Raw genomic sequence first — 26,058 nt, forward strand, 5'->3', positions numbered from 1 at the left:
AGGCAAAACCTGCATCTGATAAAAAGCAAAAATGCTATTTTAGATTATGTAGAACCCCAGTTTTACTAAATAAGGAGTGCTGGTGAGGCAACATCTGGACTTGTGTGTCCAATGCTACTAAACTTGGAAACCTTGGAATGTGTCCAACAAAGGGCAGCAAAGCTGATAAGGGACTGGAGCACCTCAGACAGGAGAAAAGACTAAGAAAGCTGAGACTGTTCAGCCAGGAGAACAGAAGGCTTCAGGGAGCATCTACTGTAAGAATACCTGGAGGGTACAAAGAAGAAGGAGCCAGGCTCTTCTCAGTGGTGTCCAGTGACAAGACTAGAGGCAGTGGCCACAAACTGAAACACGGGAGATTCCTTCAAACAACAGCAAACATTTTTTTCACCCTGAGGGGAACTGAGCACTGGCATCCAGGGTTGCCTGAGGAGGTTGTGCAGTCTCCACCCTCGGAGATGTTCAGAACACATCCGTTCTTGCTGACTGCCACTATGTGGCTCTGCGGGAGCAGAGTGATTGAACCAGGTGTCCTTCAGAGTTCCCTTCCAAACTCAACCATTCTATAAAATAGTTTTTGAAGACCCCAGGAAGTAAAAAATTAATTCAGAAACAAATCAGGCTTTTTTTCTGGTTTTTATCTAATCTACTTTCAAATATTTAACAGAAGAAAAGTTGGAAAACAGTTTATTTAGTAATCTAAACCAAATCCTTTTTCAACAAATGAAAAAATAATTTCTTTTGCATCTCTGCCTCTGGTGTAAGCATGAATGTGCACATGGAGAAACTTGGAGGAATTTGATTTGTCTGTGTTTAGATCCTATGTGTCTGCAGAAGTCTAATTTCCACATAGGAAACAATCCTTCAAAAGCACAAAAGTTTGTCCTACTTGTGCCAACTGCTGACCTGTTGTGAACTGACAGTGGGGTATCCATAATACTTCGGTGCTGAACCTGAGGTAGAACAGCCCAGCACAACTTACTAGATTGAGTTCAATTCCACACTGATCGTGACTTCCTGGGCTTGGAGCAAAGGCACCTGAACATCACTGCCATGTGGTGCATTTCAAGAACTAGGAACAGCAAATAGATTTTCTGAAGCTGCTTATACATATTGAAACCAACCAGAAAGCATGGATCAGATTTGAGTGGGGTAAATTAATCCTTGGTTCTACTGTTTTCTTTATTCTCTCTTCCCTCAGAGCTCGGGTGCTTTTTCGATTGAAGGTTGTAGAGCTTTATATGGATATTATTTCAAAAGCTGCTAATAAAAAGATGCTTTTAACTCATGTTCCTACCTACAATTTTCATATGCAATTAGTCAGATACTTGTCTGATGTGGAAGAGTGTCAGGGCCTGACCAAAAATAGATTTATGTGGATTTTTTACTTTTTGTGACTCTGGCCTTAACAGCAGCGTGTACTAATCTTTCAATGATGAAGCAGCTGTATGACACTTATATAAGTGCATTAGGAATGAGAAAATTTGGGGATCTTAGCAGGCGACGGTAGCCTGAAATGAGAGAATTGTATGTAATGCAACAGGGCTGACTAAATGGACTTGGGAAGTGTGGGTGCTTCATCATTTATTCTTCTTTGATTTAAGCTAAGAGAAAGGCTTGGAATACCCTTGGGTGAGAGGCCTCCTACACTGGTGCCCGTGTCGCATGTCATGATGTGCATGAACTGTGGCTGTGACTTTACTCTCACTTTGAGGCGGCATCATTGCCATGCCTGCGGGAAGGTAAGAGCTGTGCAAGCTTCTCCGGGGGATTTTTTTTTTCACACCTCTAGGACGCTGGCTGCCATTGCTGTAACCTGAAAATTTGTATCAACATCACGACCAGAATTCGACTTCTCACAGAACCAGCAAATGCTTTGCTCAATCAGCTTGTTAGGTTTCTGATGTTGCTAGAAGGAATAACAGTAACGTTCCCTTAAGGTCAAATCACCGCCCAAAGGCTAGCAGTTAAAGGCTGACAGGGTAATTGTTATTTAGTGCAGCCTCTATAGCTGACATACAGCTAGCTCTAGAGACAATGAAGCAATACAGTAAAAACACAGGCTGTGTTCTGGACCACAGCAGTAGCACAACTACTCCATGTCCTGTCCTTAATAACAACTGGTAAAACGATCTTCCAAGGAATGTGAAGAAACTCAGCAGTAGAGCCTGGTTTGATCAGTGACTAAAGGGAAGGTTTCCTCTGTGCTCCAAAGAGCTGTTGCCTTTTGCCCTAAAGCTTAGGGGATCTGTAAGCTTTCTTGGTTTTGTCCCTTAACCTTTGACTCTAAAGATTTGCCTGTATGCATAAACCTGCAGCCCTGTTTTAAACCATGGCTATTTTTTAGCCTGATTTTTAAATTTCTTTTAATAAAACTACCAGTGATTTTTGATAGGATAAAAAAGCATTTAACTGTATGGTTTTTTCTATTCCATGGAGAAAACCAATGTGTACACACAGAGTTTGGAGGAACATGCAAGCTCGTATAAGGAAACAATGTTGCTAACAAAGCTACGAAAACAGAATTAAAGTGGTCTTTCTCTGATTCAGTACTAGAGAAGGTGTAAATTCCTGGTGGGAAGGACACAACAATGGTGTGCAACCAAATACAATGACCAGTTCTGCTTGGCTTACAACAGTGTAAAGCTACAGCAATCACATTTCAATCAGGAGGCTTTTCCTGACTGCCACAGATTTAGGAGAGAGTCATGTCTGGTCTACTGTCCAACTTCCTCTTCCAACCAGCTCAGGGGAATTTGCTTTATATATGCATATCTATAAATTTATAATATATTTATGTGCCTCTCTCATTGCTGAAACAGATTGTATGTCGAAATTGTTCAAGAAACAAGTACCCCATGAAGTACCTCAAAGATCAAGCAGCCAAAGTCTGTGATAGCTGCTATGTGGAACTTAAGAAAAGAGGTAAGATTCCTTCATTCTCAGCAAAACTGACAAATCGATTTCCTGCTTGTATAATGAGGAGAATTTAGGACCTGCCTTCTATATTGCGTTTTGTTAAATAGTATTCCTCATTTCAAGCTTGAGGCATGTCTATTGAGGTTCCAGGAGAGCCAGGACATAAAAACAGTTTGCTAAACTTGATTTTTCAAACTGGAACAGAGGAACCTTAGGTTAGATATACAGAAGAAATTCTTTGCTCAGGGGATGATGAGGGCCTGGCACAGGTTTCCCAGAGAAGCTGTGGCTGCCCTATCCCTGGAAGTGTTCCAGACCAGGTTGGACAGAGCTTGGAGCTACTTGGTCTAGTGAAAGGCATCCCTGCCCATGGCATGGGATGGAATAAGATGAGGTTTAAGGTCTCTTCCAGATCCAACCATTCTGGGATTCTATGATTATAATCCAGGCTCTCTGAGAGATCCCCTGCTCTTTGGATAAACCAGAATAATAATAAAAACAATGTCCTGCGAGGAGCAGCTGAGGACTCTGAGTTTGCCTCCTTTGAAGATAAGGAGACTGAAAGGTCACCTCATTGCTGCCTGCAGCTTCCTGAAGAGGTGACATGGAAACAGTGGTGCTGGTCTCTTCTCCCTCTGATCCAGTGACAAGACACATGAGAAAGGTTCAGCACTTCAGCAGGGAAAGTTCTGACTTGACATGAGGAAACCTTTCTTTTCCCAGAGGGTGGCCAAACATTGCAAAAGGTTTTCTAGAGAGGTGGTCTATATGCCATGCCTCTCGGTATTTAAGAGACACTTAAACAATGCCCTTAATGACCTGTTTTAATGTTTGGGCAACCCTTAATTGATTAAGCAGTTAGACTAGATTGTTGTAGGTTCTTTCTAATTGAGCTATTTTATTCTTTGATGCAATTATAGGTGATAGCTATTCCCTGTCATTTCTAATTAATTATCCATTAAAATAAAACAATGTCTTTATGGTTCTTCACTGTCCTCATCCATATTGTAGCTTTTACAAAAAGAAATACTAAGGCTAAGTGCAGAGTCACTAAGAGCTATTCTACAGGGCGTGTTTATCTAGTTACAGATGGAAGTGTTAATTCAAAGCAGAAGAGCTACTGTCTATCTAGAATTTAGTATTATTATCCTACTATATAAGTCTCTTTTCTGATTTATGTACACATCCAAATAAAAAACAAAAGGGGAAGAGGAGTTACAAATATATGAACAGAGAGTGAACAGGAAATAATTTTCTTGCACAACTACTCATGTAGACGGTCTCTAAAAGTAAGCTTACCACATTGCCAAGAAAAAAAAATGGTGTGAACAGATGAAGTTCAGTCTTTCCATCCTGATTAAAGAAATTCACACTAGCCAATAAAACACATAAACAGATGCTGTCACAACAGCCAAAAAAGCATCCCCAAGCCACTTCGTGTCCAGAAACAGTAACTCAGATTTGTGCTAAACTAATGCTGTGCTTTACTAAGAGCTTTCAAATCATGTGTTGCCAGAAAGTGAAATCGTGAAGATATGAACTTAGACATGTGGGCCTAACGGAAATTTTCAGATACAGAATAACTGTGTCCCATGCACAATTCAAAAGGAATGAATGGTTCTTACAGAAAGAATGTGGCATTAGTTAATCTATCCTGGAAAGGTGTTACAGAAGATAGAGGAGAAAGATGTCAAATCCATTTGCTTAATGCTCATTTTAAATTAGAAGAAAACAAGCTGTGTTTTGTGCTTTGTCAGCTTTCTTGCAGGCCTTTTCAAGAAACTTTAGGTTAGTACCATTAACTGAGGGTGCTGTGGAGCCCACTCATCAGACTTGAAATGGTGATTTGAAAGAAAGGCTAAAATTAAAACTGTATAAAGAGGAGGCCTTGCATTTTCCTTTTGTATTAGTGTCATTTGTATTAGTGTATAATGTGTCTCCCCTAGCCTGATATATACCAACTCATCCATTTCCCCCTTCCCTTTCTGAATTTTCTTAATCTTGCAGAGCGGCCACTAAGTGTGAGCTTCCCTCCAACTTCATCCAGGTGTTCAAGCAGTGCCTTTTCCTCTGTCTTCCACAATATTCATTATTCATCTTTTAAGAAACAGAAGAGAATCCCTTCGGCTCTCATGGAGGTAGGACCAAGCTGCCCGAGAAACGCAAGGAACTATAGAAAACTATGTGCTCATTTTTCAGCAGCTATGTTCTACATTTATACTGTGTGCAGTGGGCTCAGCACATGCCTTGGTTTACTTTAATAATGCAATTTTTTTTTTGTTTTGCTTTTCACAGTAGTGCTTAAAATGCAAAAATACTTTGAGGTCTAAAGATACCACAAAAGTGTCTTGAGCCCACTGAGAAACCTAGTTAGAGTATGGTACTTTAATTTGCTCATCAGCCTATGAAGTCTTGAAAAAACTAAAATGCTTTCAAGGTACTAGATAGAACAAAAGAGCAGACCAACAGAGCGTGAAACAGTGTTCATCAGTTACTTCTCTTGACAAGACTCTTACCTCTGAAATCTTAGACTTCAAGAGAAATAAAATAACACTTACTTAGGAAATAGACTTACTTAGTGAATAGTTCTTGGCAGTCAATTCAAGAGCATACATGTTTCACCAGCACTTTCCCTCCAGCTCAAACAAAACTATTTCAAATCAAATGGGTAAAATCTTGATTTCACCAATGTAAACAAAATTCCCACTGATTTCAATGGGGCCATGATTTCTCCAATTATATTAGTTTTCTTTCCAGGAACAAGGAGCCAGTCACATTGATGATTGATTCTAGGTAGCTAAACTGCCCACTGGATTTGAGTACAGTAGGATACTCCCATTTCCTGCAGACATTTATAGGGTGCAAACATCTTGCTGAACTCATTGTACAGTTGAGACAATGGAATTTCTTGAGGTTTGTTCATGAAACTGGGCCAAAGATAGAAGCAAATAATACAAACAGCACAAATTGTTGTTTAAGTACTAAAAGGGCTAGCAGACAGAATTTTAACCCCGTGAGGAAGAAAGCATAGCCTTTCTATCCACAGGGAAGCAGCACATCTTTATTGACATGAACTATCTCACAATAGCATTACTCCAGGTCCTGTTTCTGTTCTGCTGCAAAACACTGCTATATTAATTCTCAGTCATCTTTTGTATCAGTGTTACAGAAGCTGTTTTTGAATCTCTGCCTTTGTTTCCAAATCCTACTACAAATTCTACTACAGTTGACTGCTGTAACTAATGATGTACACTGCGTTCTATGTATGCATGTGTATCCATGTTCCATCTACTCAAAACCTGGATTTTTAAGAACATTAAGCATTAGACTTCAAAATATTTCTATGAGAACCAAGTCATGATCAAAGTGATTAACATAAATTGATATAAAAACACAGCAAGGCCCTAAATATACCCACATCTGAAAGTGTTCAGCCACAAGACTATAATCCACTTCCGGAAGCATATCTTTTTAAAATACAAAAAGCACCAAAAAACACCAGATGTGGGAAAAGGGACAAGTTTAGCTTTTCAGAACACTACTGTAAAGTTACCGACCTCAGCTACAACTCAACTGCATATTTGCCATTAGAGTTACTGAGAATTAAGTTTAACTATAAATATTCAAACAGTTAAAAAGAACTATAATACCATGCATATATTTTTTTCTATATCCATACTTTAATGATTTCACTTGGTGGTTGGTGTGATGCAAACATGCATAATCGGGAGGGGAAAAGCCTTTACTATTACAAACCCTGATTTCTCCTACTCTGCTCCAGGTGGCAGCCTCAGGAGAGGGAGCTACCATCAGTGGTTACCTCAGCAGATGTAAGGGAGGAAAAAGACACTGGAAGAAACGCTGGTTTGTTATCAAAGGCAAAGTCCTCTACACCTACATAGCAAACGAGGTACTGTGCAATCTGACTTGAAATAGTTTTCTATCTGAGACTCCTGCTTTACTCCCTACAGGCAGGAGACCAGTAAATGGGAAAGGTATAAAGTTCTTAAAACTACCTGCTTCTGAGACCTGGTCCTAACAGACTGACTCGGCCACAGTCCTAGCTGGACCTTGGCAGCCCTCACACGCTGTCCTTCAGTATTTGATTTCTTACTATTCATACTGTTATAAATTGTCAACCACTGGGAACTTTAACATACATATTTACACCTTAAGACTTCAAGATCCTTTGGCGTTCTCTTTGGTGCACTTAGTAACTGCCACATATTTTTGTAGATAGAGAGTACTATGATCTATTTCTGGTGGCAAGGAGAATCTAGTCGTTTGGCAAGTATGAACAGGACATGTTTGCCAAGCTAGCACCAACAGGGAAAGACAGGAGGCAGTCTGCAGAAGCGAGAACAATGCCTGCTGTGTTGCCTTGTAAGCTCTTCCTTACAGTCAAGGAGGCTGGGTATCAACTAGATCATTTTTATGTATTTTATCCCTCTTCTTATTTTATAATAGCCATAATACAGATAAACTTGAAGTGTGATATAAAGTTTGGCTATAATGGATAGATTTCATAAGCCAAAAATACAAAAATTCATTTTGCTCAAATAAAGAATATAAAATGCAAAAACCTATCAAAGGAATGCTTGGTACTTCAAGCCTTTAGAATACTTTGCAAACATCAGATATGTAAACTTGCATCACCATCACCCTTGTGATGGCTACATGAAGGAAAGTCATTCCCTTTAAACAGATGAGGAGATCGAGTCACAAAAGGATTCATGGTTTGGCCAGCAGTTCAGACCATTAGCATCAAATTCTGTATCCAACACAATTACTTTATCTCTTTTAACCTTAAAAGTGATTATTTCTGGTTCAGCAATAAGGAAAAAGCAACAATGGTTTACTTTATGTTCCTAGTCTGCAATTCACCTTCTAAAAGTAGAGGCAAAGGCAATATACCCATATAATCTACCTAAATACAGTGACCAAAACTGCAGCTACCAGTAACAGCTAAAGTGCAATTTCATTAAGGCTTATGGTTTTCTTTAACATGTACAAAGTTGTGTCTGTCAAGCAAAATTCATGGAAGTTTCTTGGGAGTAAATTAATGATTAATTGCATTACTAACTAGGAAATTTCCAAGCAGCCTTTTGGAAAGCATGTGTGCTGCTTGAGAAAGAGCAGATTTCTAAAAAAGTCACTAGTACTGTGAAAATAAAGGACAAGGTACCAAAAGGCCTACTAGCAAATAAAAATGATCAAAAGGAACATAACTGGAAGTGAGTCTCAGGCTTTCAGAACTGCTGCTGTACTCTCTGTAATCTCAAGTTTGCCTCCTGGACCATAATGCCAAAGACAGCCATCAAAGTAATGGTTAATTTGACCTTCATGGTCATGTGGATGATCGTGAAGAACTGGACTTTGAGAGCTGGTGTTCAAGACTCAGACTAGATAAAACATGTGCAGTACACAGGCACTGTTCCTGTTTGGGTTAAAAGCCGTGTGTCCAGCAGAACATTCACGCTACTGCTTTTGCAGAACTCTCAGGAGGGGTTGTATCATCTGCTTTTCAGAAAGACCCCTCAAACTGTTACAAGCTTTCTCTCTAAATTTTGGTTTACTTCTTCTTCGCTTTAAGGACAAAGTTGCTACAGAAAGTTTGCCTTTGTTGGGTTTCACCATTGCCCCAGAAAAGGAGGAAGGAAGCATGGATACAGTTTTTCATCTCTACCACAAGCAGACGCTCTTTTATAGCTTCCGAGCAGAGGATAACAATTCAGCACACAGGTATGGGAATAGACTTCCACATTACCTAGTAAGATTATGTAGGGATTTTCCCCTCCTTCACTTCAGAACACCTTCATAACAGATCAAACAAACAGCTTTCAGAATTTTGATTAAGCCAGATTGCATGTGACTGGCCTGGCTGACATTAAAAATCTACCTGGTGCTTTTCAGTTCCTTCAGGAAGGAGAATTTGCTCCCTTCTGTAGGTAAAGAAGACACTGAGCCTCAAGAATCATAGCTAGAAGTGATTAGGTGATTACTGTAGAGAAACTTCTAATTTATATGTTCAATTTATCCATTTCTTAGTTTTGTCATCAATAAGTAATTGTTTGGATTTCCCAATCTAATGTTACTGCTTTCACACAATAAGATAGTCACAAAATTTGTAATAAAAATCCAGCACCCCAAGACACACAGAAAAAGAAATGCATGTTTATAGGAGGTTTTGTTGCTTTAACTCATACTTCACCAGATTCATCTTTCCTATTCTAAGAAAGCACTCGTACTGTCTTTGAGATTTTACAATAAATTACTGGTCAACATTGTACTAGAAAGCAAGAGTCCCAGTACTTAGCTCCCTGCTTTAATCTATTAAAGTATTGTTGAGAACTACTGTTCCTCATTAGAGTTGGGATGGAAAATAGAAATGGGATAGAAATCTTCTTCAGGTTTTATGTTCTTAAAATACTTAATTTTCTTAAAGTGCAAAAAAAATTATATGTACCATTTTTCTTTCTTCTACTTTTTTAGGTGGATTGAAGCCATGGAAGAAGCATCCATATTATAGCAGCTTTCACGCAATGAACTTTCATGCAATGAATTCTCAGATTTCTATACATTTCCAGCAACCCTCTTCTGACTTACAAAACTGAACATAGTATTTCAGGCCCACTGGCCACACACACTGGATCTGAACTGTTTCCAGCTTGCTCTTTTTCTTACTTCTCTTACATCCACATTGTTGCAAATGAAAATTTCAAGATAAGAGATTATTTATAGTGATCTTTATGTCTGTGCAAGTTCAGCCTGTACCATAAGCTTCTCTTCTGATCCCACAGTAAACTAAGTCTAACATCAAGACCAGAAAATACATGGAAATATTGACTACAGTAAGTAACAGACTCAGTTTTACTTACTCCAGAGCACTATCGTATTACATTGGGTTGGTTTTGATGTCTGCCGTTACATGAGAAACAATGCAGTAAACAAAAAATGATCATTTAAAGCACTTTATCATTTTTATTGAACTACAGCTTCATTTTCTTCATGTTTCTAAAGAGTTCTGTGGCCTGATTTATTACTCGTCCATTACCAGGTGCCAGCATGAAATTATGCCCTACGTATGCTAAATTGCTCCACAGAAAATGAACGAACAACACCTTCAATTTACCTGGTCTACCAGCAGTTCACTGACTATGATCCAACATAGTTACTTACTATCAATTTATAATTTTACACAAATCATTGTATAATTTACGTTAAAGGTTTAATTTCATATCACTGCAGTACTTTGAAATGCACTCCAGTAGCTCTACAGATCCAGATGCCGAATTATATCACTTCTCTCTAAATACTTCAGACTCAGACCCAAAGGTTATTTTTAATTTATTATAAACCTACAGACAGTCGTTATTTAACATGTCTACCTAGTAGTGTTTTTTATCTTCTATTTAAATACTGCATCTTTATTTTCAAAATTCCTGTTGTTTCTCCTATTCTTATTATGAAAAATGTCATCAAGTTTAATCCACATAACCAGCACAGCATTTGAAATATGCTGGGTGGGCTGAAATGCACTTGTCTGAACCTGCTCTGCTGGAGTCATTTGGAACTCCTGTGGCCACACCTGTCTTATTGCAGACTGCTGCCATGCACTACATCTCCAGGGCTGGATTTTCAGCAGCCACCTGTGTCTGTGTGACTTCAAAGATGCTATGGTGCTTTTCACCAGCTGAGGATATAGATCTCTGGAGTTTGGGAGGTGGAAGTTTTTTGTTTTGTTTGTTTTGGTTCGGACTTTTTTTGGGGGGGGGGGGGGGGGTTGGGGATGGGGTTTTTTAGTGTTTTGGGTGGGGGGTTTTTATAAAGAAGACTGAGAAGTGATGTTCTAATCATTGCAATACAGTGGTTTTGTCCTCAGTCATAATATTTAACTGAGGAATAGAGCAACATCTATGATTAAAATATATCTTTGTATTAAAATAACATGCTCAAGATTTTACTTGCATTAAATTATATTGGTGAGAATTTTTATTACTTTCATTTTTCCCTTTCTTCAAGAATCTTAATGGATTTCAGAATTTTTGACTCTAAATTTTTTTTTTAGAATTGTCCATATTTTTAAAGGTCTGTAATATATATCCTAATGTAAGGTAGATCAGTTTATCACCTGGATAAACAAGCTTAAAGAAACAAAAACACATTTACCACTAAATGAAAATGTCATTTTGGGGGTTTTTTGGATACATCTGAGTCTGAACATTCCATTAAGCATATATTATCATGTGCAAACAGAAACAAAGTATGAGAAAAATAAAACTTTTGTATTGTTTAGTTAATGGATGAACAGCAAGGTTAACTCTGTTTCATCTAAGAGCCATGGCCTTGCTACTAATACACTGTAAATGTTTATCCTCTCTTGAAAATATTTTGCACTGATACGAAAAATAAGACGACACTGAATACAGAGCAAGATCTCTAACCATGGTCTGAAACAACAAAAAACTGCATTACAGAATGACATTATGAAAATTTAGGTGCTGACATTTAGTGACTGTGGTATGAAGCTTTCAGTTATAAGCAGGAAATGAACATGAGAATATTTTGTTGTAAAATTAAGATACAGTGCTATTAAACATTGGTTTAAGTAATGTAGAAAAATAAAAGAGGAAAACATAACTGCAGTTCTACAGGCTTTTCCTTTACACCATTATTACCTTCTTTAATTCCAGCTTTGCAGTTCCAGTTACTGTTAACAGACACTTGTCTATTAAACAGTTCTCTGACAAACTAAGGAAGAGCACCAAATCAGAAGATGGTACTGGAGGCCTTCGGGTAGAAACAGGATTTAGACCTGATTGGTATGATGACGTGTTTCAGTCACACTGTGTTTATCTTCTGTAAACCCACCTACTTTACTTCATCTTCAGTTACAGATACAAATGGTCTCAATGCAGCATAAAGAGAAAAAAATGAAAATGTCCTCACAATTTCAGTCCTACTGTTAACTGAATTTGAGCAAAGCTAAGCACCAGAGACAGAAATTTTTATTTCAGAGTTAACCCAGTAATCACCTTTTAGAAAATACTAACATCTTAAAATAGAAGTATATACTCACCTTACTACCTGACGTTTACTTACACAGCTTTTTCTTACTAAATTATAGCTAATATTACTCCTTCAAAACAAAGTTTATTCCTTGTTTTCAAAATATTACAAAAAAAATTAGTAGTAAGTTACAATATACAAACTGCTCAACCGATACCTGGAATCCAAGCTGCTCCCATTTGTTGTTTCAGAGTTTTTCTGTTTATTAATTTAATTATTAAAAAGTATTAAGGTTATTAGTTATTATCTGCAAATAATATTTAGAGCTATTTTATGGTATATGCCTAGTTAAAATCTGGTTTTTAAACAGCTATTAAATTTTTCTTCCAAATCAAAGTGCAAGTCATTCAGAGATGGAGAATACCAACATGACAAGATCCTATACCACTTACACAAGCACTGCTGGTCAAGAACTTGGACTGCTACCCTTCTGAGCTGTTTCTCTGCCGCTTTTACCACACAGCTATGAACACCGACCAAGCTTTCATGTTTTCCTGTTTGCATGCTACTTTGATACAAAAGTAGTAAAAACTATTTTGGCTGTAACAATGTTTACTGAATATCACTTCTTTTGAAGGTGAAAGTAAGAGTCAATATTCAGTGAGGGAAAAAGGTATTCCTTTAAATTCTACGGGAAAAACTACTAGTTTAACTCCACAAATACCTTGGGAACATAACATACAAAATCCTGTGTATTAAAAGCAGTGTGATTCTTTCAGCCGGGGTAATACTGTGACTCCACTTTTCATCAAGTTTTTACAAGAAAGTTTCTAGACTCTAGGGCATTGTGGTATGACATCAAAGGTAGAACGTGATGATCTTGAAGGTCTTTCCCAACCTTAATGATTTTGTGTAGTGATATTTTTCTTCGGTCACAAAACCTACAGCAGACAGCAAACACAAACTTTTACTAAGAGACGAACATGGGGAAATGAGGGCAACCTCCCCCCCTTGATGGAGGTCACTGGTTTCCCTCAGCACTGCCCAGCCATGTACAAACCCAAATGAAAGGCGTAAGGACTATACTTCAAAAATCATCTACTAACACTTAAAAGAGATTGAAATTGAATGTGACATTAGCAAGACCAAACAGTTCTGTTAAAACCTTGTCAGTCACTTGTAATTGTTAATTTCTTCCATACTAGGTATTGGCTCTGCTCTGACAATTTACCTTGAAAGTTCCCAGAAAATTTTAAGCAACTGAAATGAGAACTTCAAAAAAACCCAAACAAGTAAGGTCTACAATACCGTCTATCCCAAACATTCAAAATACATGAATAACCTCAAACCCTATTTGTATTTTATAGAACTTGGCATGCCCTGAGTTTTCACCCCTCTTAATCCATTGTGTACTTTTACTGGCACCACCAGGGCCAGAGAGCTTTGGCGTCTTGCAGCCCACACATTCATTGTAGAGGTTCTCTCCTTCCACACTTAGAGCTTCATTCCCTCCCGGTAAGTTATGTACATCTCACCTCTCTTCCGTTGGGAGTTCAGACTGTTCTACTGGGCAGGGAATAATTTCCACAGGGTCTCTTCCCTTCCCTTTTTGCATGGCAGCTTTGTAGCACATTTTTCTTTCGAGAAAACTATCCCACTTAGTGGGAGGAGTTAAAACATACTTGTTATCAGCAGGTGCGTTTGAAACTGATCACCGCTAAAATCCTTTCTCAGCCAAGGCTGGAAGCAGTTCAGTCTTTCCAAGCAGGAGCTGCGGCCAGAGGAGAGGCGCCCTCGGGCCACCCGTTTCTCCAGTAAGGGGAGCGGCCCCGTTGTCCCCCGAGGGGAGCGGGTCTCCAGCGCAGCTCGCGTTCCCGGCAAGGCCTGCGGGATGAGGACAGGTGCCCTCCGTGAGAAGCTGAACGGCAAGCAGGAGCTGATGTGTGCCAGTTGGAATACCCCAAGGGCAGGATAGGAGAGGGAGTGATACTACACTTGGCAGATAGTGGTGGCTAGAGGAGATGGTATTTTAATTTTTGGCTTTCTTACCATCCACATCCATTTTAACTGGCAACTAGATAAGTTTTCTCCAAGTCTGTTTTGCCCACGACAGTAATTGTTAAGTGATCTCTCTGTCTTTATCTTGACCTGTGAGCTTTTTCACGTCATTTTCTCCCCATCCTGCTATAGTGGAGGAGGGAAAAGTGAGTGACTGGGTTATCATGTGGCTGCAATCCACCGTCAGCTCACAGTGGTATTTTCTTTGCTGCCAGACTTCTAATCTTAGTTTTCTTTGATGTTTTTCACCTCCAGCATCTTCTATTAATTTCTCTCCAGTCATAGCTAAGGCCAAAAAGCAGTTTTTACTAAAGCTCCTTTATATATCTGTGTATATAAATTTAGCAAATTTCAGCATTACCGAATACAATCTTGCTTATTAAATAAGTCCAGGGTATAAACTGTAGTTCAACATTTCATTGAAATTGTTGTAAAAATCGCAATGACATTTATCACAATCTTAATGTAGCTTTCCTCAACCTTAGTGTCCGTGGTGGAGCTGTACAGCAAGGATGATTGCTCTCTGCCAAAGCTCAGTCAAACTGCTGCAAAGCTTTCTCTTGGTGGCAGAAACAAGGAAGAGGAGGAGACAAACCCTCTTGCCTTCTAAACCTTTCCTCAACTTGCTCATCAGGAAACACTAAGGGGGGAAAGCAACCATTCATATTTGGCTTTAGCATTTTCCATTTTTCCTTTCATTTGGTCGCACTTCTACAGTAAATTTTATGAAGTTAAAAGAAAAATCTGTTTCTAAAGGTAAGCACATATCTATAGTTTGAGAATTTGAAAATTCTTCATGTATTTAACATTACAGTAGTGAACATCCAAGACATTTTGGAAACATTTTCCTTTATTTATGCATTGCAAACACATCTGCACATCACATGCTTTACTAATTCCTGTTCTGTAAATGTAAGTCTGTAATTCATAGGTCTAGTGCACTTCTCATACCTTTACCCCAAAGAGACAGTTCTAAAAAAAACTACAAACAACCTTCAAAAAAAAATCCAACAAAAACGAAAATCGGCATACTGCCTGTGTAACTATTCAGTCAACAGCACCTCTTGTTTACGTGATTGTTGCATTCAATTCAATTGCTATTTCTTCCATACATTTTCTTTCAGGCGCTACTGCCTCTTTTAGTTTTACTACTCCTTAAATTAGCTTCTGTAAAAATTATTAGACTCAAGGGAAACCTACTTGAAGTATTAAGAACATTTCGATAAGAGTAGGTTAAGAAATAGTTGTGACAGGGGGTGAATATCTGATAACCTGTGACAAGACAAGCACTGAAAGGTGTTAAACTCTTAAACCACCTCAGCTGCACGCAGACCTGTTTCGTGCCTACCGTTTTGTATCTGTAGGCACAGCGTGCCTCACTTACAGCCAGCTTTACGGTAAGAGCCCTAATCAATGACATTGACTTTACAAAATTAAATAAAAACTCGCCAGTCTGGCGGTGGAGTTTGGGAGCGCCTGCTCAACTATGAGCCCACCTTTGACTGCATCTTCAGCGGGAACCAAGTTACAACTGGAACTTCAATATCACCGGCGCACTGGACAGCCGCCGCCAACCCACTACCTCGGGCTTCCGGCTCCTGAAGAGCCTCCCGAGCAGAGAGGGACAAAGGCGGTGAACGTACCTTCCCCGCGCTGCTCCAGAGGCCAGGTTGCTCCTGGCACTTCCCCAGCCCGGCCGGAGCGGTGCGGGGCTCGGGAGGCCCAGGTAGCCCCTCCCCGCCGCCGGCCCCGCCCCGCGGGGGATGGAGGGGCCGCGGCCGGGCGGGCGCTGCAAGAGGAAGCGGGGACGCGCTCCTGGGCGGCGGCGGTGGGGTCACGAACTCTGACCTGTCACAGAGCACGGCACGGCACACACAACAAAACACCCCCGACCCCAACACAGCCCCGGCCCCCTCCCCTCCGCGGGCCCCACAGCCCCTTGCCGCCCCAGCGGGGGGAGGGAGGGCCGCTGCTGGGCACCGGCCTGCCCGGGCCCAGTCGGGTCACCACCACTGCACCTTTGGCGCCCATTCCTGAGGTAAAAAAACATTTTTTAAAATTGAAGCGGCCCGGTGGGTTTGTTTCGTGGGGGCCAGGACGAGGGAGGGGGCGCGAGGAGGCGGCAGCGGGCCCTACTCTGGACACCCCCGCGAGGGGAGGGGTGGGGTGACGGTGGGCTTAGGGGAGGGGGATTGCACGGCTCCGGTATTTGGCTGGTAAGCGAGCACCGGCCGTGGTCTGGCCTGGTCTGCTGCTCCTGGAGAGAGAGAGAGAGAGAGAGAGAAAACGACCATTGTGGCGTGCTGGGTCGATCGACGGGGCAGTCCCGTGCCGGAACCGCTGGCTGCAGCGTGGGCCGGCTGAGGTCGGAGCTGGTCCGGTCTCGGTGAGCAAAGTCTGCTGTCCAAGGGGCGTAGGGCGATGGTCGCGGGGATGACAAGCGCGGGACACACACTCAGAGACAGAAGATGGAGTCTGAGCGGGCGGAGGCGGCGGCTTGAACCCGACCCTTTTACCTTTGCCACCGGGAGGGCGGAGGGGAGGGGGCGGCGGGTACTTTGCATACTGGGCTGAGACCGCCGCCATCTTACCGGCCGCTTCCTCACTGCCATGCCTGGGCCTTCTCTAGGCGGACACAAGGCTATACCGGAGGGGAGGAGAAGGGGCCTAATGGCGGCGGCAGCAGCCCCGCCTGGGCTCTGGCGGGCGGCCAGCGCCGCCATCTTGTGCTCAGTGAATCCCCGGGGGGCTCTACCTCCGCTCAAGAGGTGGCCCCACCACCATTACAAGCGAGCGGCTCGGCCAATGGGCGCACTGCGGGGGAGCGCTGCGCCTGTTGTGAGGTCATTCGTCGAGCCTGGGGGCGTGGCTCGGCGGGGCGGGAGCTGCCTAAGGCCATTCAGCAGCGGACGGGGCGCGGTGCAGCTAATGGGGGCTCGGCTCGGCTCGGCTCGGCTCGGCTCGGCTCGGCTCGGCTCGGCTCGGCTCGGCTCGGCTCGGCTCGGCTCGGCTCCTGTCGGATCGTGCCGCCGGGACGGCGCAGCGGAGGGTGCCGGCAGGGCCGGGGCCGCTCCCCGCCCGTCTCGGCTGTGGCCGCCTGCTGGAGCCGCTCGGTGCAGCCGAGTCGAGCTCACAGCGTAAAGAGCCTCGTTTGGTTAAGACAAAGGAACACATATCAATAAGTTTGAATTCGGCTTTTTGCCATGTCTTGTCAGTAGGGCCAAAACCCTTAGAATCTCTCAAGTGGACTTTATGACCTACTTTTGACATTTCACTGCAACTTAGGGAAAGATTAATGATTTCACGCTGTGTTTTGGACAGCGTATATTGAGCTGGCTGCCACCCTATTACACTGAAAATAATTTCCTGGTTCTCCAGGTGCCTCTTCCTAGTTTTTTAAGTTTCACCTCTTGTGTTGGTTTGTTTAGGGGCTTTTGTCGTGGATGCCTTACAAACTGTTGCTCGGGGCTTTTGCTAGGAAGCTGATTTTGCCTTCTGGGAGTTGACACCATTAAGAAGCTTGGCATGGCTGTGTATGGTCTCTGTTTCAGCTGGATTTGATCAGATAGTCTCAGCTTAAGGTTCTTTTGTGAAGGTCGAAAGGACAAAAAGCGTTGATAATACCAACAACAGCAAATCTGTCAGAGTCGTTCTACAGCAAAACACTTGTTTTTTGTGTCTGGGAAAGGTACTGTTATGAACAATGTAACTCATCTGCAGGGCTTCTGTCATCATGAAGTGCTGAGAAAACAGCATGTTATGAGCATATGGTTATGCTTCCTGTGCTTCTTGCTGAATAGGAAAAAAAAAAAGTAAGAGGAAACACTGAAAAGGAACAAACTGAGAAACCATCCATAAGCTGGAATTGGTAGAAATGGTTCATAGTCTTAATCAAGTGCAAGACTTCAATAAAATAATGGCAAGCTGTAGGAGAAACTAGCATAAATACAATTTCTATGGAGATGTCTCAACTTTGATTATGCATTGTTGCAACTAATCATTACTTGACATATACGGAATTACTTTCATATTTGCCACAATATAAGTGAATCCTTGTAACTTAATGAATTTTGACATATTTAACAATGTTAGCTTTGTAGAAGTTACATTTGAATGGGTGCTAGAGATATGCATACATTTTTCTGTTATGTGTGTTGCTATTAACTGTATTTTAAAATTTTATATTAAATGATTGCTTTTTAATTACAAGCAGAGTTTTCCAATGAAGCATCAAATGAGCAGCATTCAGGAATGCCTTTTTATTACCGACACCTTGATCAGAATATGAAGTCTAGCCCTGTAATTAGCAAGTCACAATTAAAAACTGAATTTGTTAATTGGAAATCTTAATTGAATTTACCTTGGAAGAAACACACCCCTAATAATGATAATTAAAAATACATTGGAAGTGGATTTTTTTCTTGTTTCTTTGTCTTTGATTTGTCTTTTTTTTCTTTTTTTTAAACCCCTAAAGTTGACGGTGGAGTTACTTGGAATAGGATAAAATGATTCTACAGTATTTTCTTCTCATCGTAGTAATAGTATCACATTATATTAAAGAAATAGTTTAAATAATGGAAGATTCATTTTAGATGTAACTGTTTATTTCCCTTATTGTGTAAGATTACTCTTAAGAATATGGATTAACATGGCAGTTTGACTGAATGACTCGATAAAGTTTTATGCCAACCAGCGTTCTTAGCTTGCTGCTCCCTGGCTCAGGATGTGGTGTAGAAGCAGTTGAACTGCAAGGTTGTTCCTGCCTGAGCTGAGGAAGGCGCTTTGAGATCTGTGACCTCCACACACCACATCAGTACTTGACTTTGAAATTATCCCTTTCTCACTTAGCAAATTAACATCTCTTCTTTACAGCTTAAATAACAGAATGAAAATAGTCCATCAGAGGCTTAATAAAGTAAAAGGATAACTGCAGCTGAGCAGTTTGAACAGCAGGTCCCATCTAGGTGTGTGTGTGTGTATGTACACGTGCACACACGTCAATGGTGTATTTTCTTATTTGCCAGATATATCAAGCAGAATTGTAAATTTTTAAGAAGTCATAGCAGAGCTTTCTTTAATACTAAGAAAAAACCCAAACTTTTGTGCCTGATGGAAGTTGCTGGCATCTTTCCAAACAGGTTCTCTAATGGTCTTGTTTCACCATGGCAACCAATATGGAGGTGCTGGCTCAGCAGGTAGTGGAGACTCAGCAGGTGGCTGAGGTGAGTGACAGATGACATCACAACAGTTGGTAATATGAGATTTTGAAATTAAAAACATATTAGGGTGTCCCTGCTGTTTACAATTAAGCATAAACAGAACAGAAGTTCTTTCTAGAAAAGTGTTGCTTTACGCTTCAGGACAAGCATGAAACCAGTGCAAGTCACACATGTTTTGTTCACCCTACTTTTTTCTGGTGGCCCCCATGTTAAGAATGCAAATAGGAAGTTCAACAAGAGCTATAGAGAAACTTTGCCGCATTACAGATTGTTTTAAAAATGAATGCAACAAAATTTCTTGTAGTTGGATCATTAGATTGACCATTTGGGACATGGAAAGCTTCTGTACCTAATTTGAATTGTAATCTAGATCCACCACAGTATTTGAAGTTGCCTGTTTTACTCATGTGCTATACTGAATTTCCAGAAAGGTGGTTAATTTAGATCAGTTTTTATATTTTGTGCCTACACTTAAAAGAAAAAAAAGCACAAAACCTAATTAAAATGATATTAAGTGATGTCTTGATGCATATTTACTGAAGCTTGGATGCTTAACAGCTGAAAAGTTTAAATCAACTCATAAACACAAACTGCAAATGTTGATGGCCACAGTAAATAATTTGTCTCCCTCACGATGCAAACTTCAGTCAAAAAATAAACTAGATCTTTTGTCTGATTAAAATTATTTGGTTTAATATCCTTCAAGTTTACTGTGATTTTTTTGTATGGTTACATAATTAAGGGATTTAATAAATCAAGGGCAAATGAGATGAGAGACCTGTGTAGATAAGACCATTTTTCAGATATTAGTTTGGAGTTTTCTTTCATGAATTGAGCTAAGATTGCACCTCTATATTAAAAAATATTTTTAGTTCAAGAAGAAGCCCTACATAAGAAGACAATATAAGTTTAATTCTGTTTTTAGAAGTGGATTTAAGATTCCCTATTTAGAAGTACATTTTTTAAAAAAGAAACTTCATTCTTTTTAGCATGGAAAATGGCCTGTAAGTAACATCTACAGAATAGTTTCAAAAAACTTCCTGGGTTTAACAGTGAAAGCCAACAAGAGATTTTTCACTCTAGTTTTCTGTATCGAGTATTAATTTGACAAGTTGCATTTTTAAAAAACGCTTCCAAATATACTTGGAAAGGGAAACCTGTAATGGAAATATTGACAAATTTGATACTATTTTGGTAGAAGTTGGGTGCTGTAATAACATCTAAAGCACATAAAATATGTGACATTTGTAATTCCTCGTGCAGGAAATGCACCGTGGTTACATAGTGTGATGATTGTATCTTGCCACTGGAGAGATCGCTCCATCTCAAGAGTGTGTGAAGCTCTGTGATTTCTTCCTGGCCGGTGGGTAAACAGAGGCCTTCATCTCTTTGTAGTATTCACTGCTGCTTAAATGGTATGCCTGTCCACTACGGAACACCATGAAAACTTTGTTCATGGAAAAACAGTTGCAAGCAGCGTTATCTTGTTAGGAATCTGTTAACACTAGGAGGATGTTAATACAGAATCGTTTCTTTATGAATGGCTGGCTGCCTGCTATTTGTGTCTTCTGTCAGATAGTTGTTCATGCAGGTAAATACATAACTAGTTATAGCTGAAATTCTGTATTTGTACTCACCATATCTTAGAGAAAATACAGAATCAAACTTGGCACTGGCTTTTTAAAATGAGAGATTTCGGAATATTGTATTTTTTATCAATGAAAATTAAACGAAAGAAGAGGGTCACTGACCATGCACAAAATTTCAGGTTATGAACTGTAAGAGACAAGTTGCAACCAGATAACCTAATGCAAATATCAGCATCTTTACCTATATTGGCATCACTTTTCCAACATAATTACCACATATGTGGTGCGTGTGTTATGGAGAACTGTGATGCCAAGCACCAAATCAGACTGTCATGCAAGTAGGCTACATGTTGTTTCTCTTTCTTAAGCAATGTTCACCAGCTTTGTTTTTCATGAAAATGAATTATTCACGGAAGTTGCTGAGTGTGCTTCTGTGTTGCATATATTTTTGTACTTATTCTATTTTGAGGACTTTTAAAAATTGTTCTTGTAATAGTTTCAAAGGGCTTCAATGCTTTTGCTTGCTTCTGCTTCATATAGCGTCGCTTGATTAATTTATTTTTTTCCAATTGTGCATTTCTGAACAGATTGGATTAGAGTTCCATTTTTAGTGTTTGAAAGTTGCCATTACTTGTAGTTCATGAAACTGAAGAACAGAGAGCAGCTAGGGGATTCAGAGGGAATTTCAGCGGTTTCTCCTCATCCTGAGCAGCTTTTGAAAAGCAGGAAAAATACTTAAGCCTTACTGCAAAAATAAGTAATGCTGCTTTTCTCAAGTATTTATTTAGTACTGTCACTGTGCAATATGTAAGTGGCCTAGGTGCAGTCCCAGCACCAACTTAGATCTGACTTGAATAATGTTTGAGAAAAATGTGTTTGTTTTAAAGTGGAGGTGCATTCCCTGTGTAGTACCTGTGATTTTAATGCAAAACTTTAAAAATTTTTAAACAGAGCTGTCTTGGGTGGTGGGGAGGAGGGGAGAATGTGTGGTGGTGGAAATAAGGGCTATTTCATCTTTCTGACAGCAACTCTGGTGTGACCAGTAACAAGTTTTAGTAGTTGCTAAAAGTGTCCTTGGCCAGCTCTCTGACAGCCACAAACTATTCCTGGTGCATCCTTTTTCCTCTCAGAGGCTACAGGGCGAGAGTCACATGAGGTGACTGAGCCCTGTGCTTCCTGGATCTTGTTTATGACAGCTGCATTGCTGGAGAATTTTCAGTTGCTTTCAGTTCCCTCAGTGTCCTGATAGGAAACTTTGGAAGTCTCGAGCCTTTTTAAAAGCGTGTTTTGCCATGGAGCTCAAAAAATACCGGGTATCTTTGTCACATAAAATATTTTCTTGACCCTCTTCAGACATCTCTTGACATGTTACATCATAAGTAGTTCCGCAATTCAGATTTTAGTCCAGGTGAAGACAGTCTGCTGGAAAAGGAGAGTGGTAACACTGTCGTTCTGATGGAATAAGTTTTTACTTTGTTTTAAGAATTAATGAGGTGTGATGTAAGACCCTGTATACTTAATATTTTATTGCTATCATTGGCCACTTGCTCATTTTGATGATTTTTCGTAATGGTGTTTTGATGCAAAGTCTTCTCAAACAATGTTTGGCTTTTCTCAAGTTCCTGTTAACGATAGAAGACCTAGACATACCAGGAGCCTGAGAGGTCTCTCACAGAAGTGCACGTGGGAGCAAGGAGGCCGTGCCTGGTTTCGGCAGTTTGGCAGCGTTTGAGCTGAAGGCTGTTAGCAGAGTGCCACAGCTGCTGGTGCCGTCACCGTGTGGGGCGTTACCCAAGAGCTGCTGGAGATGTGACAGTTCCTTTTTATGTGCTATACAAAATCTTGCACTGGCATCCTATTAGGGCAGTTAAACTTGAGTTCTTCTAATGGTGAATTCAACTTCTGTCTGCCATCCTACAAAGGACCCAAGTGGCCAGGACAGCTAATTTCAAAGAGGATAATTGACACTTTTTAAGATGTGTCTTACACCTGTGAAAGAAATCTATTTGGATATACATTTTTTGTAAAAGCCTATTATTGAGAAATATCTAAATATACTAATAGCTAAAAATACTCATTACAAAAAGTATCTATGGAAAAATAAATCTATTTGATTTGAGTTGCAGGTGTAAAACTTGGTACTATATTTTTCATTTAAATTCTTCAGTTGTTTTATGGGTGCAGTTAAACATATTTGGTCTGTGATTACTTAATTATGCTTTCATTAATATTATAGGAAAGAGAATAGAAATTATTGTCCCTGAAATTGGTTTGCATACAGGGTATTCAAGCAATACAATTACTTTGACTTTTACTGGAGTGAATATAGAAAATTATTTTTCTGCTTAAGTTAGAAAAGACTAGAGGCTTTAAAAATTCCTCCCTATGTGGCCAGTGGATTATTCCTTCAATTTATTGCTCAAATACTGCTTTTATAATCATTGTGGGGGGGGAACAAGCTACACAAAGTATTGAAAATTTGGTTAGTCGGTACAGATATTTATTGTACATGTACATATGCTCATACAAACACAGATGCATATATACATGATGGGCAAATCATTGAATTACTGTATAAACTTAAAGGAAGGGCTGTGGATGTGCCTACCTGTATTTCAGCAAAGCCTTTCACACTGTCTCCCTGCACTGTCCCGAGAGGCTGCAGCCCATGGCTTGCACAGGCTGGGTTAGGAACTGGCTGGGTGACTGGGGAGTGGTGCCACATCCACTATTCCATCACTAGTGGGGTTCCTCAGGACTCAGTTTTGGGCCCAGTTCTCTTTAATTTCTTTATAGATGACGTGGATGAGGGGATTGAGGCCAAGGCCAACAGTGTGAGGTTCAACAAGGCCTCAAATTGTGCCGTGGGGGGGTTCAGGTTGAGCATACTTTGCAAACTCAGAAAAAGACATGGCTGTTTCGTTCCAAAATGTTTAAAGAATTTCCATGCAGGTACCTTATAGCTATCTGTCTTTTCTCTTGAACAATGTGGAAGAACAGACTATTCTTTATTTCCAAGCTGCCTGCAGTACATTGTGGTGTAAGGTTTGATGATGCATCAATGAAAGGCTAAGGATTCTACAACTGAACAACTATAGAACAGTTTTAAAAGACCTTCTTGCTCTAATTTAGACCTTTTAAAGGGTGCATAGTTTTGTTAATAGTTTGGCATGGAGGACAAGAAGATCATCAATTAAATGTGTCCTCTAAGAGTCTAGATTTTTGGAAGTCTTTTTTCTCACCTAGATACCTTGTTTTCTGCAGCTGAAAGCTTTGAATCGTCCAATAATTAGAAGACACCTCTTATATCTACATGCCTCCTGTCTATTTTCCTCATTTAACATACAACTTTCGTGACCTGTGATGCAACAAGCTGTGTATTAAAGATAGTTGGAGATTGTACGTTCAATTTGGATTATACTTCTACAGTACGTGGGACTACTTATGGTACAGGCAATAGGGGAGTAGAATGGTATGGTTTCATTAAGTCTTGTGTATTTTAATACCTCTGCTTCCCCAAAGAGACTGTAGTCCCTGGTCCTTGCTATCCAAACTATTTTTTCTTTCTTTATGTCATAAATGAACTTTTCTGTATATTAAACAAAGATTTTTCAAAGCAAGCTAAAATTGAAACTGCCTGTTATCCAGCTGTACAAATTTTAATGTAATTCCAAGATTATTTAAAAGAGGATTTGACAAAAATAACTTGTGACCATCCTGGTTTTGGACACTTTACTGCAGATAACAGGTTCATAGAATGATTTGGGTTGGATGAGATTCAGGATTGTCTAGTCCAGCTCCCTGCCATGGGCAGGGACACCTTCCACTATCCCAGGCTGCTCCCAGCCCCAATGTTCAGGCCTTGGACATTTCCAGGGATCCAGAGGCAACCACAGCTTCTCTGGGCACACCTGTGTCCTGGGCACCCTCAGAGGTAACAATTCCTTCCCAATATCCAATCTAAACTTTATCATGGATGTTTAATTCAACATTTAACATTTTTGCTCTGAAAACAACTTTGCAAGGGGTGTTTTTCAGGCTGAGTATTCTGAACTAAATTTGCATTATAGTTTGGTAGTCTAGAAAGGTATAGAATAGAATAAGAAACAAGAGTACTCAGAGTAGTGCCAGAGTTAATCTCTGTCATTCAAAAGTACTTAGAAATTATTAAAAGGGAAACTTCTTTACATTATTTATATATGGTGTATTTTATTTTTACAGAAGGAAAAAATGAGACAAGTGTATAATCTAAAGCTGAAAAAGGTATTTCTGCATTTCAGTAAGCTAAAGGATCATACAGTACTTACCCAGTGATTCATTTGAGCAGAGTGGTGGTGGTAGTGGTGGTTTGGTTTTGTCAGGTTCACTCCATTCCCAGATAAAGAAAATATTCTGATAATTCATTGAAAGCCAATCCAAGTTGGTTAAATGACTGTAACCTTTCCAGTAAATTTAGATTCTAAACTATAGGGCTATCTGATCTTTTATAAATATAGGTATTTTTAGAAGTGTTCAATACCTTAGCAGTGAATTAAAATTCTGTATGTTGTTTACAGGTGCCAACTGTTCAGACTTTGCTACCTGAATCTCCAGTGATGACCAGCCCTTCCCAGCGTATCCAGATAATTTCCACAGACTCCTCTGTAGCTTCACCACAACGCATTCAGGTAAAAATCCATTAATTAACCAACTATCACATCTTTTCTTTTTTTCTTCTCCTCCTACTTAGCATTACACAAAAGCATGCTAAAGACTATGGAATACTTCCTTTAAGTCTTGTGAGAACAGGTAACTTTTAGAGAGAACTAAAATTCTTTATCCCTCAGTATTTATTTAGTGCTGACTAGATGGATTTATATAACAGTTAGCCAGTGAGGAGTATTTACACAGGTTAAACCTTGCCTACACAAGCAAATCTCCTGAGCCCTGGCCACAGCAGAGGGTGAGATATTGTCAACAGAAATCTGAGATCATCTCTAAGTGCATTTCTCTTCCCACTTCTTTAGGAGACAGTAGGAGATGAATCAATCTATTCAGCACAAAGTTGGCCTTTGGGAATGCTGCACAGTGGGTCTTTGTTACTGGTAGATAATAAAAATATGTCATGAATGTATCAGAGTGTATTCAGTGGGAAATTATATAGGACTTACTAAATTTTAAATACTAGTGCATATTGATATGGTTACTCTACCAGGCAAAATAGAGATCATGCTACCAGACAACTGTGTCAGAAACATAAGTCTTCCATCATAAGAGAATCTTGA

The 26,058-nt window shown here is 40.0% G+C and overlaps 2 protein-coding genes and 1 long non-coding RNA gene across 9 annotated transcripts in view; 2 read left to right on the forward strand and 1 right to left on the reverse strand.

The window, feature by feature from the left end:
• FGD5 (FYVE, RhoGEF and PH domain containing 5) overlaps positions 1–12,491 on the forward strand; it is a 76,106-nt gene extending 63,615 nt beyond the window's left edge. For 2 of the 4 annotated variants that reach the window (XM_014874292.2, XM_088171203.1), the window contains exons 16-21: positions 1,605–1,742; positions 2,823–2,925; positions 4,927–5,057; positions 6,701–6,829; positions 8,513–8,661; positions 9,412–9,886. In XM_014874292.2, the coding sequence (XP_014729778.2) occupies positions 1,605–1,742; positions 2,823–2,925; positions 4,927–5,057; positions 6,701–6,829; positions 8,513–8,661; positions 9,412–9,448 (687 nt within the window). In that variant the 3' untranslated portion in view covers positions 9,449–9,886. Of the gene's footprint in view, positions 1–1,604; positions 1,743–2,822; positions 2,926–4,926; positions 5,058–6,700; positions 6,830–8,512; positions 8,662–9,411; positions 9,887–11,612 lie in introns of those variants that run through there. The other 2 variants (XR_015805937.1, XR_015805936.1) reach the window with 2 other exon arrangements.
• On the reverse strand, positions 12,053–15,695 carry LOC148222449 (uncharacterized). The gene is made up of 2 exons (XR_015805938.1): positions 15,630–15,695; positions 12,053–14,271 (listed from the first exon to the last, which is right to left on the reverse strand). It is a non-coding gene; the product is annotated as an uncharacterized LOC148222449 (long non-coding RNA).
• NR2C2 (nuclear receptor subfamily 2 group C member 2) overlaps positions 15,385–26,058 on the forward strand; it is a 36,926-nt gene continuing 26,252 nt past the window's right edge. For 2 of the 4 annotated variants that reach the window (XM_014874233.2, XM_088171204.1), the window contains exons 1-2: positions 15,387–16,024; positions 25,351–25,461. In XM_014874233.2, the coding sequence (XP_014729719.2) occupies positions 15,473–16,024; positions 25,351–25,461 (663 nt within the window). In that variant the 5' untranslated portion in view covers positions 15,387–15,472. Of the gene's footprint in view, positions 16,025–25,350; positions 25,462–26,058 lie in introns of all 4 variants that reach the window. The other 2 variants (XM_088171205.1, XM_088171206.1) reach the window with 2 other exon arrangements.

This window comes from Sturnus vulgaris, chromosome 11 (assembly GCF_052056855.1).
Source record: "Sturnus vulgaris isolate bStuVul1 chromosome 11, bStuVul1.hap1, whole genome shotgun sequence".
Classification (NCBI taxonomy): Eukaryota; Metazoa; Chordata; class Aves; order Passeriformes; family Sturnidae; genus Sturnus; species Sturnus vulgaris.